The following is a 13,302-nucleotide window of genomic DNA, read 5'->3' on the forward strand; positions in this document are numbered from 1 at the left end:
GCTTTTTAAACTAAGCTGTTCTGCTGTATATTATGTGTTTTGTACAGAGTTTGTATATGCCTTTTTTCCAACTAATCTGTTGCAGTCTTGCATTATTTGAGGACTCTGTTTCAAAACTTCTAATTTTCACAGAGCCACTTCTACCTTTGAACAAAGTAGTATTTGTTTGCTCAGCTCTTAGCTGACCTTGGCTGATCTCAGAGGCTAAGCAGACTTCATTAGTACTTGGATGAGAGACCACCAGTTAACCCAAGGGCTGTAGGCAACACTGGGAAGTTGGGGGGGGTTAGGGTTAGGGTTAGGGTTACCAAGAAAACTGCAAATACCTGCCATGAAGTTACCAGGAGTTGAATTCCACTTGAAAGAGTCATTAACTTTAACGTTTGCTGGGTTCTAACTTAGTTGAGTCAAACTACTAGTTTAGAACCCTGCTTACGTATTATGGACCTACAGCCAGCATGGTTGCTTGTGAATGTATTCAATAAAGCTGAGAATTAGACATTATGTGGCTCCAATTTAAAGCTAAAGGCAGCAGCAGAATTAAACACTTCCCAGAGGTGGAAAGTCAAGATGTATATGCTCCTCTGTAAGGTTGACCTCTGGAAAGTGTTTGGCACAGACCCCACAGACAAACCAGAAAATGGACAAAAGAATAAGTGTGCAAGGAAATGACCAGGCTGTTTGTGGAAGATGAGCATTTTAGAAATAAATAATAGCATAGCTAAAGGGACTTGGACATTTGTGTACAATTGTACAAATTTAAGAGAAAACTGTACCTGTTGCACAAATGGGATGATATGGTTCCAAAGGGGATAGGAAATGCAGGAATAGGTGAACTCCTTGCCACCAACTCTAAAACAGCTAAGAAATGAGGAAAAAGAGAAAGACAGCTTCTTGTGGCATTGATTTTTTGGGTCTTCCTGAATTATTTCCTGATTAACCCCTTTGAGACAGCCAGAACAAGTCCTGACATTAAAATAAGTAGAAAGCCAAACTTTGGATAAGTGAAGCTACACTGAAGAAGCCAGTGTAATCAAAGAGCCTGAGAGAGATTTCAAGATACAAGAAAACAGGTATTAGAAAGCAGGGCATGGAATTACTGTAAAGAAGGAGTTCACCTAGGCAATCTGGAGGACTGAGCAACACAGGCAGGCTTTTGAAACACACTAAACAACTAGAAATTAAACCATCAAAAAATGGATCAGTGGAGTCAAAATTACAACAGGTGGCAGATCATCAACTTGATGCAACAAGCCACATAGGCAGAAAAACATATGATCAATTATGTGAGATTTGCCCCGTTCGACAGAGAAACTCTCGTGACACGTGTGGTTCACAAAGAAGGTTTACTCATGCGTAACGTAGTAGTCACAAGCAAAGCCAGGACTGGCTTGGTACAATTGCATCACTTGTTATATTCCCCCCTTCCCGCGCTTTTTCCCGCCTCGCGATCACGTTGCTGCTGCGGATTATTGGCCCCCCCAATAATCCCCCTTGATTGTCCATGATGGCAGGTTCGGTCAGGGTCCATTGTCCTTGATGGTCAGTCCCCCCCGGCTTGGGTTGGTCCCTCCCCGTTACGTGCAAGTCCGCGGGTTCTGTGCTGCGCGCGATCTTGTTTCGCTGCCTGCGGCCCCGTTCATTGTTGGCTCGCGCCGTTATCAGTTTATAGTTAAAAGCTTCCGCTGCGGTTTTCCTGTTTGGCTGGGCGCAGGTGGCCCGTTAATTAGCGGCGCTTTCAGTTCCTCTTTCCCTCGCTAGCTGCCGCCGGTGGAGTTCGCTGGCTACGAGCTTCCCCGAAGCCCCGTGCTGACCGAACCTGACAAATTACACCATCAAAAATCAAGTTTTTCAGCCATCAATGTAGAGAATCCTGTACTATTGAAGTGAGCAGGAGTCTCCATAGGAGATGCGAGATGGTATATAAACAAAGAATGTGCAGTTTCAAACAGACTGCAAAGACCCAGGATGAAAAATTATACCAAGTATTCATACCAAAAGGGTTCAGTTGGAATTATGTGGACAAACACCTTTACTCTATAGAAAGGGAGGGCATATGGATTGAGGTATGCAGAGGATGCTGTTACTACTGCAAGCAAGAAGAGAAAAGCAAATTACCCACAAGCTCAACCAAAACGTGGGCAACATTACACATTACTCTGATATTGAGAAGGAGGTGAAAGTTTCTTCCTCATCCAGAAACAAGGTAAGTGAGATGCTGGAATACTTTCGATCCATGCAGAAACAATCTGCTACTTAGCGATAACTAATTTTGAACTGAAAAGCTACTATATATTGAAACAGTAAATATTACAGGGTTTCCAGACATGGAAATGTTGTGCAGAACTAATGTAGAATATTTGCATTAGAGTAGAAAGAAAGATTAGATAATTTCAAGGAATGAAGGTGAAGCTGATAAAAACCCAATGGCTCCCATCAAAATGAGACACATCCCTCTTTTTTTTTAACATAATGCTTTCAGAACAGTGCACTGTTGGGAAATAAAAATGATAGATGCAATAGTAGTCCCATGGGGGACCAGAAAAGAGGCTTCATTGTTAAAACATTTCTCTGTCCCCTAGTTGTAGATACCTTTCAGCTAGTATAAGGGGAGACGTGCAGGCTCTAAAGAAGGAATAAAGCAATCGTCCCTTGAAAACAGAAAAATTTACAAAAAGGCCTGTAGAATTATACTCTCTATATTGCTAGAGAGTTTGTGCAAGACCAGGGCAAACCATTCCACACTTTTCTAGCATCTATTATATGCTACCATGAAGATAAGACTCCTTAACGTGGAAGTGTAAAGATAGAGTAGATTAGGTCCATTGTCCGCCGGCATTCAGGTAGTATGGCAACATTCACAGGAGCTTCCTGGAGTCAGTCAGTTTCTTTTATCAGTAGAGAAATCATGCTTCCATTGATATATTTATACCAGTGTGTCTCAGCCCCTTTTCAGCTTCAAAGAGCCGATGGTTAAATTTAATTTAAAATATCAACTCAGATAATATACAAAATTCACAAGCCCAATGTAACAGAAACCCTTCTGTTATATATAAAAATGCAGTAGAAGCCACGAGCAAAGCAAAGTCAAACACAGTGATAGGCCCAACGAAATACAGATACTTCAACAGTATGCCAAGCAAGGGAGCCGCGTGAAGAGCTAAAAAACACCCAAAGGGAGCACACTGTACAACCCAGGCCGCTACTCAAAAGGGCCTACTTCAGTGTTACCATCAACTGAACTTTTGAGAGGGGCAGGGTGGGTGCGTTATCCACGCAGAAAGGTTTAAGAAACAGCCCAGATCAAAAATGGCTTTCAAGGAGATAAAACAATAAACGCTGTGAATTGTGCTTCAGAATGAATTTGGAAACATTAGAAGCTGTGACTGGACATTCAGAAAAGGGTATGTGGAGGAGAGGTAGGAATACACCCACTGCCATCTTACAGCTGGATATCAGACTAAAAAAAGTCAAGATCCCAAATTCTATGATTCCCTAAAATTTGATATTACCAAGGGAGAATCTTGTCCAAGAATGGTAAAATTCATGAGAATGCGACCCAGGGCACAACTGCAACCTGGTCTCTTTGCAAGTAGAATGTGAACATCTGAAGACCAACTACATAAAAAAGACAAATAGATCCATAGGACTTAACTTTCAGCGTGAAGCAGAGGCACAGAAACTTCTGCAAAGTGTTTAGTAAAAGGAACCACGGACCACTTACGATTCCTCATCCGCATTCTTGGGGAGTAAGAAGTAACTACAGCACAGACACAATAGTGGCCTAGAAGTATTTTTATTGCTGTACGTTCTAAGAATTCATCCTGATCCCAATAGATCACCCAAAGACCTTATGCAAGTCTGCAAGCCCACCTAAAGATTCTGCAGAAGCTGTGCATTCGGTACCCCTCGCTCCACCAAAGTCACTAAAAAAAGAATAAGGTCAGACTTTTTATTAGGGAACAAAAATCTTCACAGAAGCTATGCATTCCTTCCATGCCAAGTATACGTTTGAGGACAAAACTGAGTATTTATACTGCGAGAGCTACTTAAAGCAAAATTCCCCCAATCGTAATTCTGCTTTTATTTCTAACACGTAGCAAACCAATTTTGGTGCTCGACTTTAAGCACGCTTTCCTTTTGCAGTGGAAAGCATTTATTAAAAAACTGTTGCTGCACAGCCCAAAGACAAATAATAACTAATATTAACATAAGCTGCATGCATTGTTGTTTTCTTTTAATTAAAAAAAAAAGCAACAGCCAAACAGGATGGATGCCGTACTACAGCCATAAGGCAAGCCTCCCCTCTTTCATTTTATGTGATGCTGACTAAAAATTGAATTACTGCTGCTACCATGGCAACCATTCAATCATTTCACAATTCGGCTGGTTTAAAAAACATACATGCTACTCCCATACAGAGAAATTCATGAGCTAACATGATACACTCCGCAATTGCGCTTTTTATAACGTTCCAAGGCGCATCATGTACCAGAATAAATCGATAGCTGTCTTGGCACTTCAGAACCCATTTGTAACTTTTTATCATCCCCAATTCCTGTCATTTTCTTATGCAAAATACACAGAAAAACAGATGTTAAGGTATTGGACTCCGAAGATAAGATAAGAGATTACAGAAGACAACCAGTTTTGGCACTGGAGCTACGACTTGTCAGTCGCAAGTCAAAATACTTCTGTGCAAGATTCAAGCGGGATAAACACTTTGATAAATGACACCGACAGTGGTGCTCGATGGGTGTATGATTAGCTTTAATCACCAAATAACTTTCCTGGAAGTCATTGTCACCTTTGTGTTTAAAATAAAGACAATATCTGCTGAACAGGGGCACATGTTTCAAGATGCCACTTTATGGCTCAATCTTCATTCCTTCAAAAGAATTTAAGGTGGATCCTTGGATATGAAGCAGTTCAGTTGTTTTATCAGCCTAACAGATAAAACTTACGTGGAAATAAATCCCTTTCTGTTGGATGTGCGAGTCCACCTATAGGCTTTAATCCACTATTAAACACAGACACATTGGTTGATACGTTTGCCTGTGGATCATCTATTCTGGTGTAGCTGGGGGCAAGATCCAGATTAGGGCTGTACCAAACAGGATTAAGCATTATCTAACCTATGTAGTGATATCAGGAGTTGTTCCAATTTAATGTTCCAATTAAAAACATGACAGCACGCCATCTGCTGTGGACTGCAGTGGATGACACAGGTTCATCTAAAGTGTCACCACCAACCTGGATTGTGACCACCATCCAAAGCCAATGGCTGTGTTAGAATCAATATAAATGACAATCTGTGCTTCTTGGACATAGGTTGCCATTCTCCTCATTAGGACGTGTGAGGGTTGATGTCTCTTGGGGTTTGCGACTCTTACATGATTGCAACTACATCCTTGCTATTTGTGCTCCTCTTTCTAATTTTCCTTGAGCCATATAACAGTGCTGCATTATACCTTGAAGATGTGTTTTCACAATTATCTGCTATGCTTCAGATTTTCTCTCTTAATTACATCAAGGCAGATAATAATCTGACAGTTTGCCTCCAGGAGGCATCTCCTGGATCACAGAAATTTCTCTTCTGCATCCTTCAAGCACAGATGCCAATTCAGAAAAGGTCTGAGAAGCACTTTGACCAACCTCAATAAAATGAGAATTGCACCTGAAAAGTTGCTAACCTCCTTAAATGCTTGAGGGCTGATTACCTTTTACAAAAACACCCCAATCCTAAACACATTATTGTGAAGCAAGTGCTATTGATTCACTTATAAGATTGTTTTCTAAGAGTTGTGTTTTAGATGCTCATGTTAATTAATGATTTCTTAAAACAACCCTGTCCACAAAGAAGCTTCAGGATCAAACAAATGTCATAATTTCAAGTCCTTGACTGAGCCCCATATTTTAGCTGCACTTTTAAACATTGATAAATTAGAAGCACATGTTAAGCACACTTTCCAGTTATATGCAGAACAAGTAGAAGCCAATTTTCATGGCTCCTTTTTTCTCTGTTCATTTATTTTAATTATTTGAATGCTATTTTTAAAATCAGTGTGGCTTACACAAAAGGTTAAATAGCAATAAACACACTAAAAAGGAGCAAGGAAAAATACAGCAACATTAAAATCAGCAGGAAACCTAACATCTAATTACAACAAAAATCACACCTTCTCTGACCTACATAGGGTTCTCTCAAGCTCCGCAGGCCACGTGGTTGGGTTCACACAACGCCATAATATTGTTCGCTCGAGGTTTTTGTGTTGGATATATCAGCTCGGTAGTGATATGGGTCACTTGATTACCATGGAAAAACCAAGTCATCGTGGCTGTTGATTATCATTCAAGCTTCCTGCTCTTCTCCAAAGACTTATTGCCCAGGAAGCTGGGAACGTAGGTGTACAAGTGAGTCTCAGCAACCTAGAGGTGCTTCCAAATAAGCAGATGCCCCAAAGTGGCACCTCATCTACGTTGCAGTTGGTCCAGATTGCTGATACAAACTAGTCTGTCATCCAGGAGCTCCTGCTGCTCTTCTGAATCTCTCGTACTTGTTCACACATGATGTTAAGCAAATACTTTTTAAACCATAGTTTGCTGAACAGGCCATCATGACCTGGTTTGCACGTATTATGAAGTCATAATCATTTCCTCATCAAGCTAATCCCCAAACAAAGAAATCATATTAGAGCTTAATGCAATGTGTGAACCCTACCCCCCTTTTTTTCTCTCTCAATTCGCATATTTCTCAGAATCATGGTTGCTGCGCTGTTAATATTTTGATGCAACTGCTCAACTGTGAAGACAGGCTTTCTGGGCCTGTGGTGCCTATGGGGTCTGAAATTCTGGGAGCAGTCATCCTGGTTGATTTGGAGGGCACCAGGTTGAAGAAGATTATATTGAGAGCTTGCAGCATTAAGCAGCACCAGGGAGGTAAAGAGAAGCTGCAAAAGTGGTTTGTAACTAATCCATCAAATATACAATTAACAGTAGATTCTGCAGTCTGGTTTTGTTCTGACAGACTGTATTGTCTTTATAAAAGATGTGCTATATAGCACAGCATTTGCATAAGAAGACTGTTCCCTTAAAAGGAGTATTTCATATACACTGTAAATTTAAGCAAACATAAAAGCACAGAAGATTAGAAAGTAGTTCATCAAAAGACATGGTCAGGCATCAAGGGATACATTATCCTAAATTTAAATCTTGGTGGGTCTCGAGTTGAAACACAACATCAATTAAAACAGGTGGGAATCATCAGACTCGCCAATTGCAATGCGGGTTTTGGGGAATTCTTCTTCCTAACATATGACAAAGCCAGGAAATTCTTAAAAGCTGCAAAGATTTACCTATATGGTTGGTGAAATATGACGTTATTACGACAGAAGCAAGAATTTAATAATCAGAAAGATGTAAAAGCCCTTAGGAAGATTAACGCAGGTTACCTACAAACTTCGAAGAGAGTTAAGATTTCATCAAAGAATAAATCAAAGGATTTTAGATAAGGAGATGCACTGCATTCACTTACCTTCTCCATGCCAATCTTCAATATTTTCAGTCCTGTATCTTTTTCAAGCATACCTTTGTTGTCAGCTGTTAAGAAAATTAAGAATGGCATAGTTAAAAGGGCTGGGATGAGTTTGTGTCATATTCTTTCATCACGGTTACACATTTTCAAGGTCTCAGATCTTTGCTTCTCCATCCCCTCAGAATCCCTGCAAAATGGATTCATATTCCATTTTACAGGGGATAAAGGAAAAGGTGAGGAAGAAAATAGAAGGCTCCCTCAGCTACTCCATAAATCAGTAGGGCAGCTTGCTTTTGAAACTAAAATGCCACCACCTTGGTCAACTTTATCGTATTCCATAAGCTCAGTTCATTTATTGAACATTCTTCTTGTTTTCAGTTGCTGATCTAAATGGAGCCAGATGGGGCTATTGGGAAGCCTAGCTGACCTTGAGACACTTACAGGAGCTTACCGGAGCTCTCCAAAAGCTACATAGGGTTGGTCCTGGTTAACATTTTGGAGATCTCCAGGAAATCTCAGGGCTGAAAAGTAAACAGGGAAGTTGAAAACACATTCCCGCAAGAAGCCAACAGAAAAACACTTTCATATCACACAAAGAGAGCTGCATGGGTGTGTTCATATAGTCACTAGAAGCTGAGATTGATTCAACCAAGCCTTTACCATATTAAGCAACTCAGACCAAGGGTTGCATGGAGCTTCCCAAAGACTTGGATAAATCCCCCAGAGTCCCTTCAAAAATTGCCAACAAATTGTAATTTTCAATGTGAGAGAACATTATTAAATACATGGATACTAATAAGTCTGACTGTATTTAATTTTATTTGTATTATATTTAAATTCAGCCAAATCTATTTTTTGTCCAAGTTTAATTTACTTAATTTTCCAGATTCTGTCTACTTTTAGGATGTAGCTGTCAATGTGCTGCTCAAAGATCAGTTGATCACCTCCCTCTCCAAACTATGTATCCCAGAAGTAAGTAAATTATATGGAACCATGTATAGATATTTGGAATGTCATTTGGAAAGACATATTTATACAAGAGCTTTCTCCACATGCTTCTGTTGGTCCAGTGTTAGTCCCAAATGGTCTCAGCAAATTTCACGGGTGTCATCAAAGATATTAGACTGAATCCAGTCAGGAATCTTGATGACTGAGAACAAGGCAGAAACAATGTGCTCTAAGTTTCCTTCCACACCTTGATGCTATGATCTAGGAAAAAGATTGACTCTTTACCTTTATTCATCTGATAATATTGTCCTCATTTCAGTTTTTGTGTCAAAATTAAGCTTACACCCACAGAGCCAGCCAAGATCTTCTCTTGCCTCAGGTGAAAGGTTAAGATGACACCCCTCCTATTTTTTGCACCAAGGTTGATTCAGTTGCCCAAATGATCATGCTACAGGATTTGCTATGCGTTCTCTATCACATAGAGGCTACGTGGAAAATATAGGTCTGGATGCAATGTATTCATGCCCCTGTCCTCTTTCAACACCTAGTACGTAAGATAGCCTCACCATTCCTGGTGGTAGGACCAGCCTTGCTTATCCTAACCTTTTCTAAATACGTTCCGTAATTTTCCAGGATCACAGTTTAGAAACACAGATTGATGGCTAATTCAATTCATTCTTGCTATTCAGGCATTTATATAGTGTTACATGGATTTAAACACTCAACTAACATCAGCCTATTTATCTTCCCAATTCCCCAGAAAGAAGGCTAAGTAAATGTTATTAAATCTCCTTTGTAGAAAAAGAAGGGCAACTGAGGTAGAGACTTGAGTCAGATCACCTTAGCTTGCCTGAATCAATGCTACAGCAGGGATTAAAATTCTGTTCTTTGTTGACAGAATGATTTCATACTATAAGCCTATGGATCCTAATGTGTGGTCCTTGTAATATACACATATTATGTTCACTTGCATCAGTAAACAGATCATGCAATTGAATTGCTTTCAAACATTCAAACAGCTAAAAAGAAAATGCCTCAAACCCCACTGATAATATGAATTCAAAAATTGGCCCCTGAACGTAAAGGTAGATGTTAAATGTGTAATCTAAGCTGATCCATTGTCCCAGTCATCTGAAGAACACCAGTGAAAGGAAAATGATTGTAAAGGATACCATCAAACTGGAGCATTTAAATCATTTGTCCTATAAAGAACACTTTAACCCATTCCTCGTATTTGATCATTCCCCCTTGTTTTGTATTTTAAAATAAAAAAAATTATATTTATCACCAGATGCTGTTCATCTGGGACACTCAGTTGCTCTTTGTTGAGTGATGTAAGAACCCCTTATGAAATGAATTCTGCTATACAAATGTCAACTATTTATTCCGAAGGAGCAAATATATCTCACATTTCAGCTCCTCCAAGATAATGCCCAAAGGATACGGAAATGTCAGTGATGTATTTCTTTATTCTCTCATCCTGTTTTTCGCTTTTATAATTTTTTAAAAAGTGTAAATTCCATCATAGTCTTAAACTAAGAAGTTAGTCAATGGTGGTTACATAGATTTATTTTATTTTATTTTATTATTTTATTTTTATTTTACTTATTTTATTTTTACAGGTTAAGGGTTATGGTGGAAAATTCCTGTTTGGCATCATGATCCAAAGTGCTTACCACCCAAACCCAACCTAATGATTTGTTACTTGATGGAGTTAGCCAGCCTTCTATGAAATCCCCAAGTTTGACTGAGTGAAAGAATTTATGGCTGGGAGAGAGTTAGAAGTCCTCAAAGCCAACCCAATGGATGACTTCAGCTTAGAAGAAGGGTATGTCACAAAATATTGCTTTTGTCCTGTTCTTTATACCTTTCATTGCTATTGGCTAATTTATGATGCAAAATGCTAATATATCTTTATCCAGGTTTATCTTTGTGATTTTTACCCCTTCCACCATAGTTTTTTGCCCCTTCCTTCTCTCCAGCTGGCAAAAATGACAAAATTGAATGCACTTGTTTAATCACCTGGAATTCCTTTGTTTGCTCATTTTTAAAGTGAAGTTTGGCATTCAGCATGAAAGTAAGCATAAAATCAATATGCATACCCAACTATGGGGGTGTGAGGGGTAGGGGAGGAGATGTGGGAAAGGTTTGAGTCAAGGTGGAAAAGAAATGACCATCATTGCTGACACTGGAGCCACCCTGACCAAAACTGAATGGAATCAAACGATGTAACATCTCCACAACTTTCAGCGTTAGAGCTTCTTTTTTGTATCTTTCTGTTTAAAAGATCACCATTCAGACAAGAGATGAATGGAAGAAAAGTAAATGTGGCCCATTTGTTACAGAAAAACAGTATCATTTAGAGATGCTGTAAAATTGTCACAATTAACCATCTGTATCCATCTGGAGAAGGTCTCAGTCTTCTCTGTTGGAGGAGCCTTGTGAAGTCTGTTATAGATGATTATGGCAATCAATTTCAAGGCTTCAGTTCTTTCTGTTAGAAAATGGTTTCTCCTCCACTCCAACACACAGCGACAGAAATAAATTATGCTGCTCAGGAAGTTCACCTTTAGAAACTCAAAGCTCTGAGCTGTGGCAACCTCTCTATCTCGTTGAACACTCAGCAACCATCGAGTTGTGCTGCTTAATAGAGCAAGGCCATTAAGTTGTCCCCATTGTAATTTAGATCACAGAAGAGACTTCCACAGATTCTTTCAGGTTAAAATAACTGGTATAAAGAGAGCAGGCGATATTATTGCACTAGAGCTACGTGCTTAATTATATGGAATTGTCAAGTGCAAAGAATTATTCTGATAAATTAAAATACTAATTAAATAGACTATTGCTGAATTCTGAGAACATTATAAGGTTCCACTTCCTCAGGTAATTTGCATATCTTCATCTGCTGAATTTAATTTTAATGGACTTCTTTTTAAATGTGTATTCAAGAACTGGTTGAGGGTTTTTAGGCTCATGGGAAGATTTTTTTAATTGCCTTAAAAGAGGAGCACCCTTTTCTTCCATCTTTTCTAGAAATGTTTGCAATTCAAATTGTATTTTTAATAATTAAGAAAATGTGACAGGTGTATTGATGGGATTTATCCTTCTCTAGTAATGTATTTTCTAAACAATCGTCTTTCAAGATTACCTGTATTAAAATGCAAAGATACATAAAGAGCAAGATCTCAATTCACCAAAGATCTGCAGATGAAAGTCTAGTATATAGCATCAGTGCTAAAAGTTTAATATGGTTCTATTTCTCTCAGGACTCATTCAAATCACGTGATGTACAAAACCACACCCATGGTTCAAATACATGGCATAATGTATAATGGGGGGGGAAAGCATATGAAATCTATACATTCAGGAAACAGCACATAAAAAGTATATCCATTTTGTATATGTGCATTGCGATAAATGCAAACAAAAGCGCCTATGAATTTTGGGGTGAACTCTCTTACTCAAAAATGTGGAAATTCAGGGGCTTACATTTGTTCTTCAGAACGCGTGGAAGTTGTAGAAACTGCAGTGGGACCCAATCTTCACCTCTATAATTATTTTACCACCACTATTTTTAGCCTAAAAAAAGATTACTAAAAGTTTTCAAGCCTATAATCTGTTACTAACAACCACATTAAAATCTTTGTCCTTCAACCAGAGGTGAATTGATCAATATAAATGGGACGTGCTCAGTTTCACTGCACCAAAGTCTGTTTGCTACCTTTAGATGCAACCAATACGGTTCCTCTAGACTTCTGTCTTATAACTATGGAACTGTCTAAATTGTTTGGAGGCTCATGAATTACCATGATTACTTCCATCAATAAACTCTCACTGTACGATGTAAGTATCTAATTTCCTAGGTTGAAAGTAGAAACAATTGGCATAAACTGATGCAGATTTTGATGCATATGAAAACATCACATCTTCTGGGGCCCAATCTTAGGAGAGATGATGGAGAAGGGACTATTGATTTATTTTCAGACTAGTACACATGTATTCGTTGTTTCATATTTCAATTCTTGATATTGAAGTGCAGAAGCTAGAATATTGGGTGGGGGCAAGGAAATCTCCATCAAGCTATGCCATGAATTTTATTAAAACATGCTATAAATGAGCCAGACCATCCTTACCGGGTTGCTGTGAACGAAACATTACATAGTTTCTATGAAGGAAGGGGAAAATATAAATGAGAACGAAGAAGGAAAAGGATGGTTGAATCTTAAATTATATTAATAGTAGATGTATTACTTTTGAAAATCAACATAATTGCTTTGCATATAACTACCCTGTCTCCGTCGTGTTCTCTTAATGGATCACATATCCATAGTCACATATGTAACCCTATGTACAGGATGCAATAAGTGATTCTTAGACATACTTACTATATACAATTTTTATACACACTTTAGCCATTGATCAGTATTGTAATGGATACAGAAGAGAAGGATTTCTCACTCACGATTACCCAGTACCAACTCTCGTTCGGCTTTCAGCAAATATAAAAGCACAGAAAATTAGAAATACAGCTCAGTTTTTAAAGCAAAAAGTGAACCATGACCGCACACAGAATCATATATCCACTTCTTGCATTGTGATAATAAAGAGAGAGTTCACGGGTCCAAATTGCACACATTTCATCAAGCCAAACTTTGTTATCTGGTGGAGAAGGATCTTTCCAAAAAGGGCACAACGATCACTTTTGTAATAACCCCAAATTCTCCAGAAATAGATAAATTCCACAGATTATATTTTTGGAATATAAATTAAGAACACTGTAAAGTCTTTAAATTTAAATTCCTGTACTAAAATCTTACTGT

At 38.6% G+C, this 13,302-nt stretch overlaps 1 protein-coding gene across 1 annotated transcript in view; it reads right to left on the reverse strand.

Annotated features, from left to right (window-relative positions):
- Positions 1 to 13,302, reverse strand: part of LOC112541205 (receptor-type tyrosine-protein phosphatase N2-like) — a 202,215-nt gene that overhangs the window by 64,814 nt on the left and 124,099 nt on the right. Inside the window, exons 4-5 of the mRNA XM_088150524.1 lie at positions 7,535 to 7,599; positions 2,593 to 2,651 (exon numbers count right to left, since the gene is read on the reverse strand). Coding sequence (XP_088006650.1) covers positions 2,593 to 2,651; positions 7,535 to 7,599 — 124 coding nt within the window. The remainder of the gene's footprint in view (positions 1 to 2,592; positions 2,652 to 7,534; positions 7,600 to 13,302) is intronic.

This window comes from Python bivittatus, unplaced genomic scaffold (assembly GCF_059951505.1).
Source record: "Python bivittatus isolate LINGU-HERP-01145 unplaced genomic scaffold, Pbiv_v1 ctg000610_np1212, whole genome shotgun sequence".
NCBI lineage: Eukaryota > Metazoa > Chordata > Lepidosauria > Squamata > Pythonidae > Python > Python bivittatus.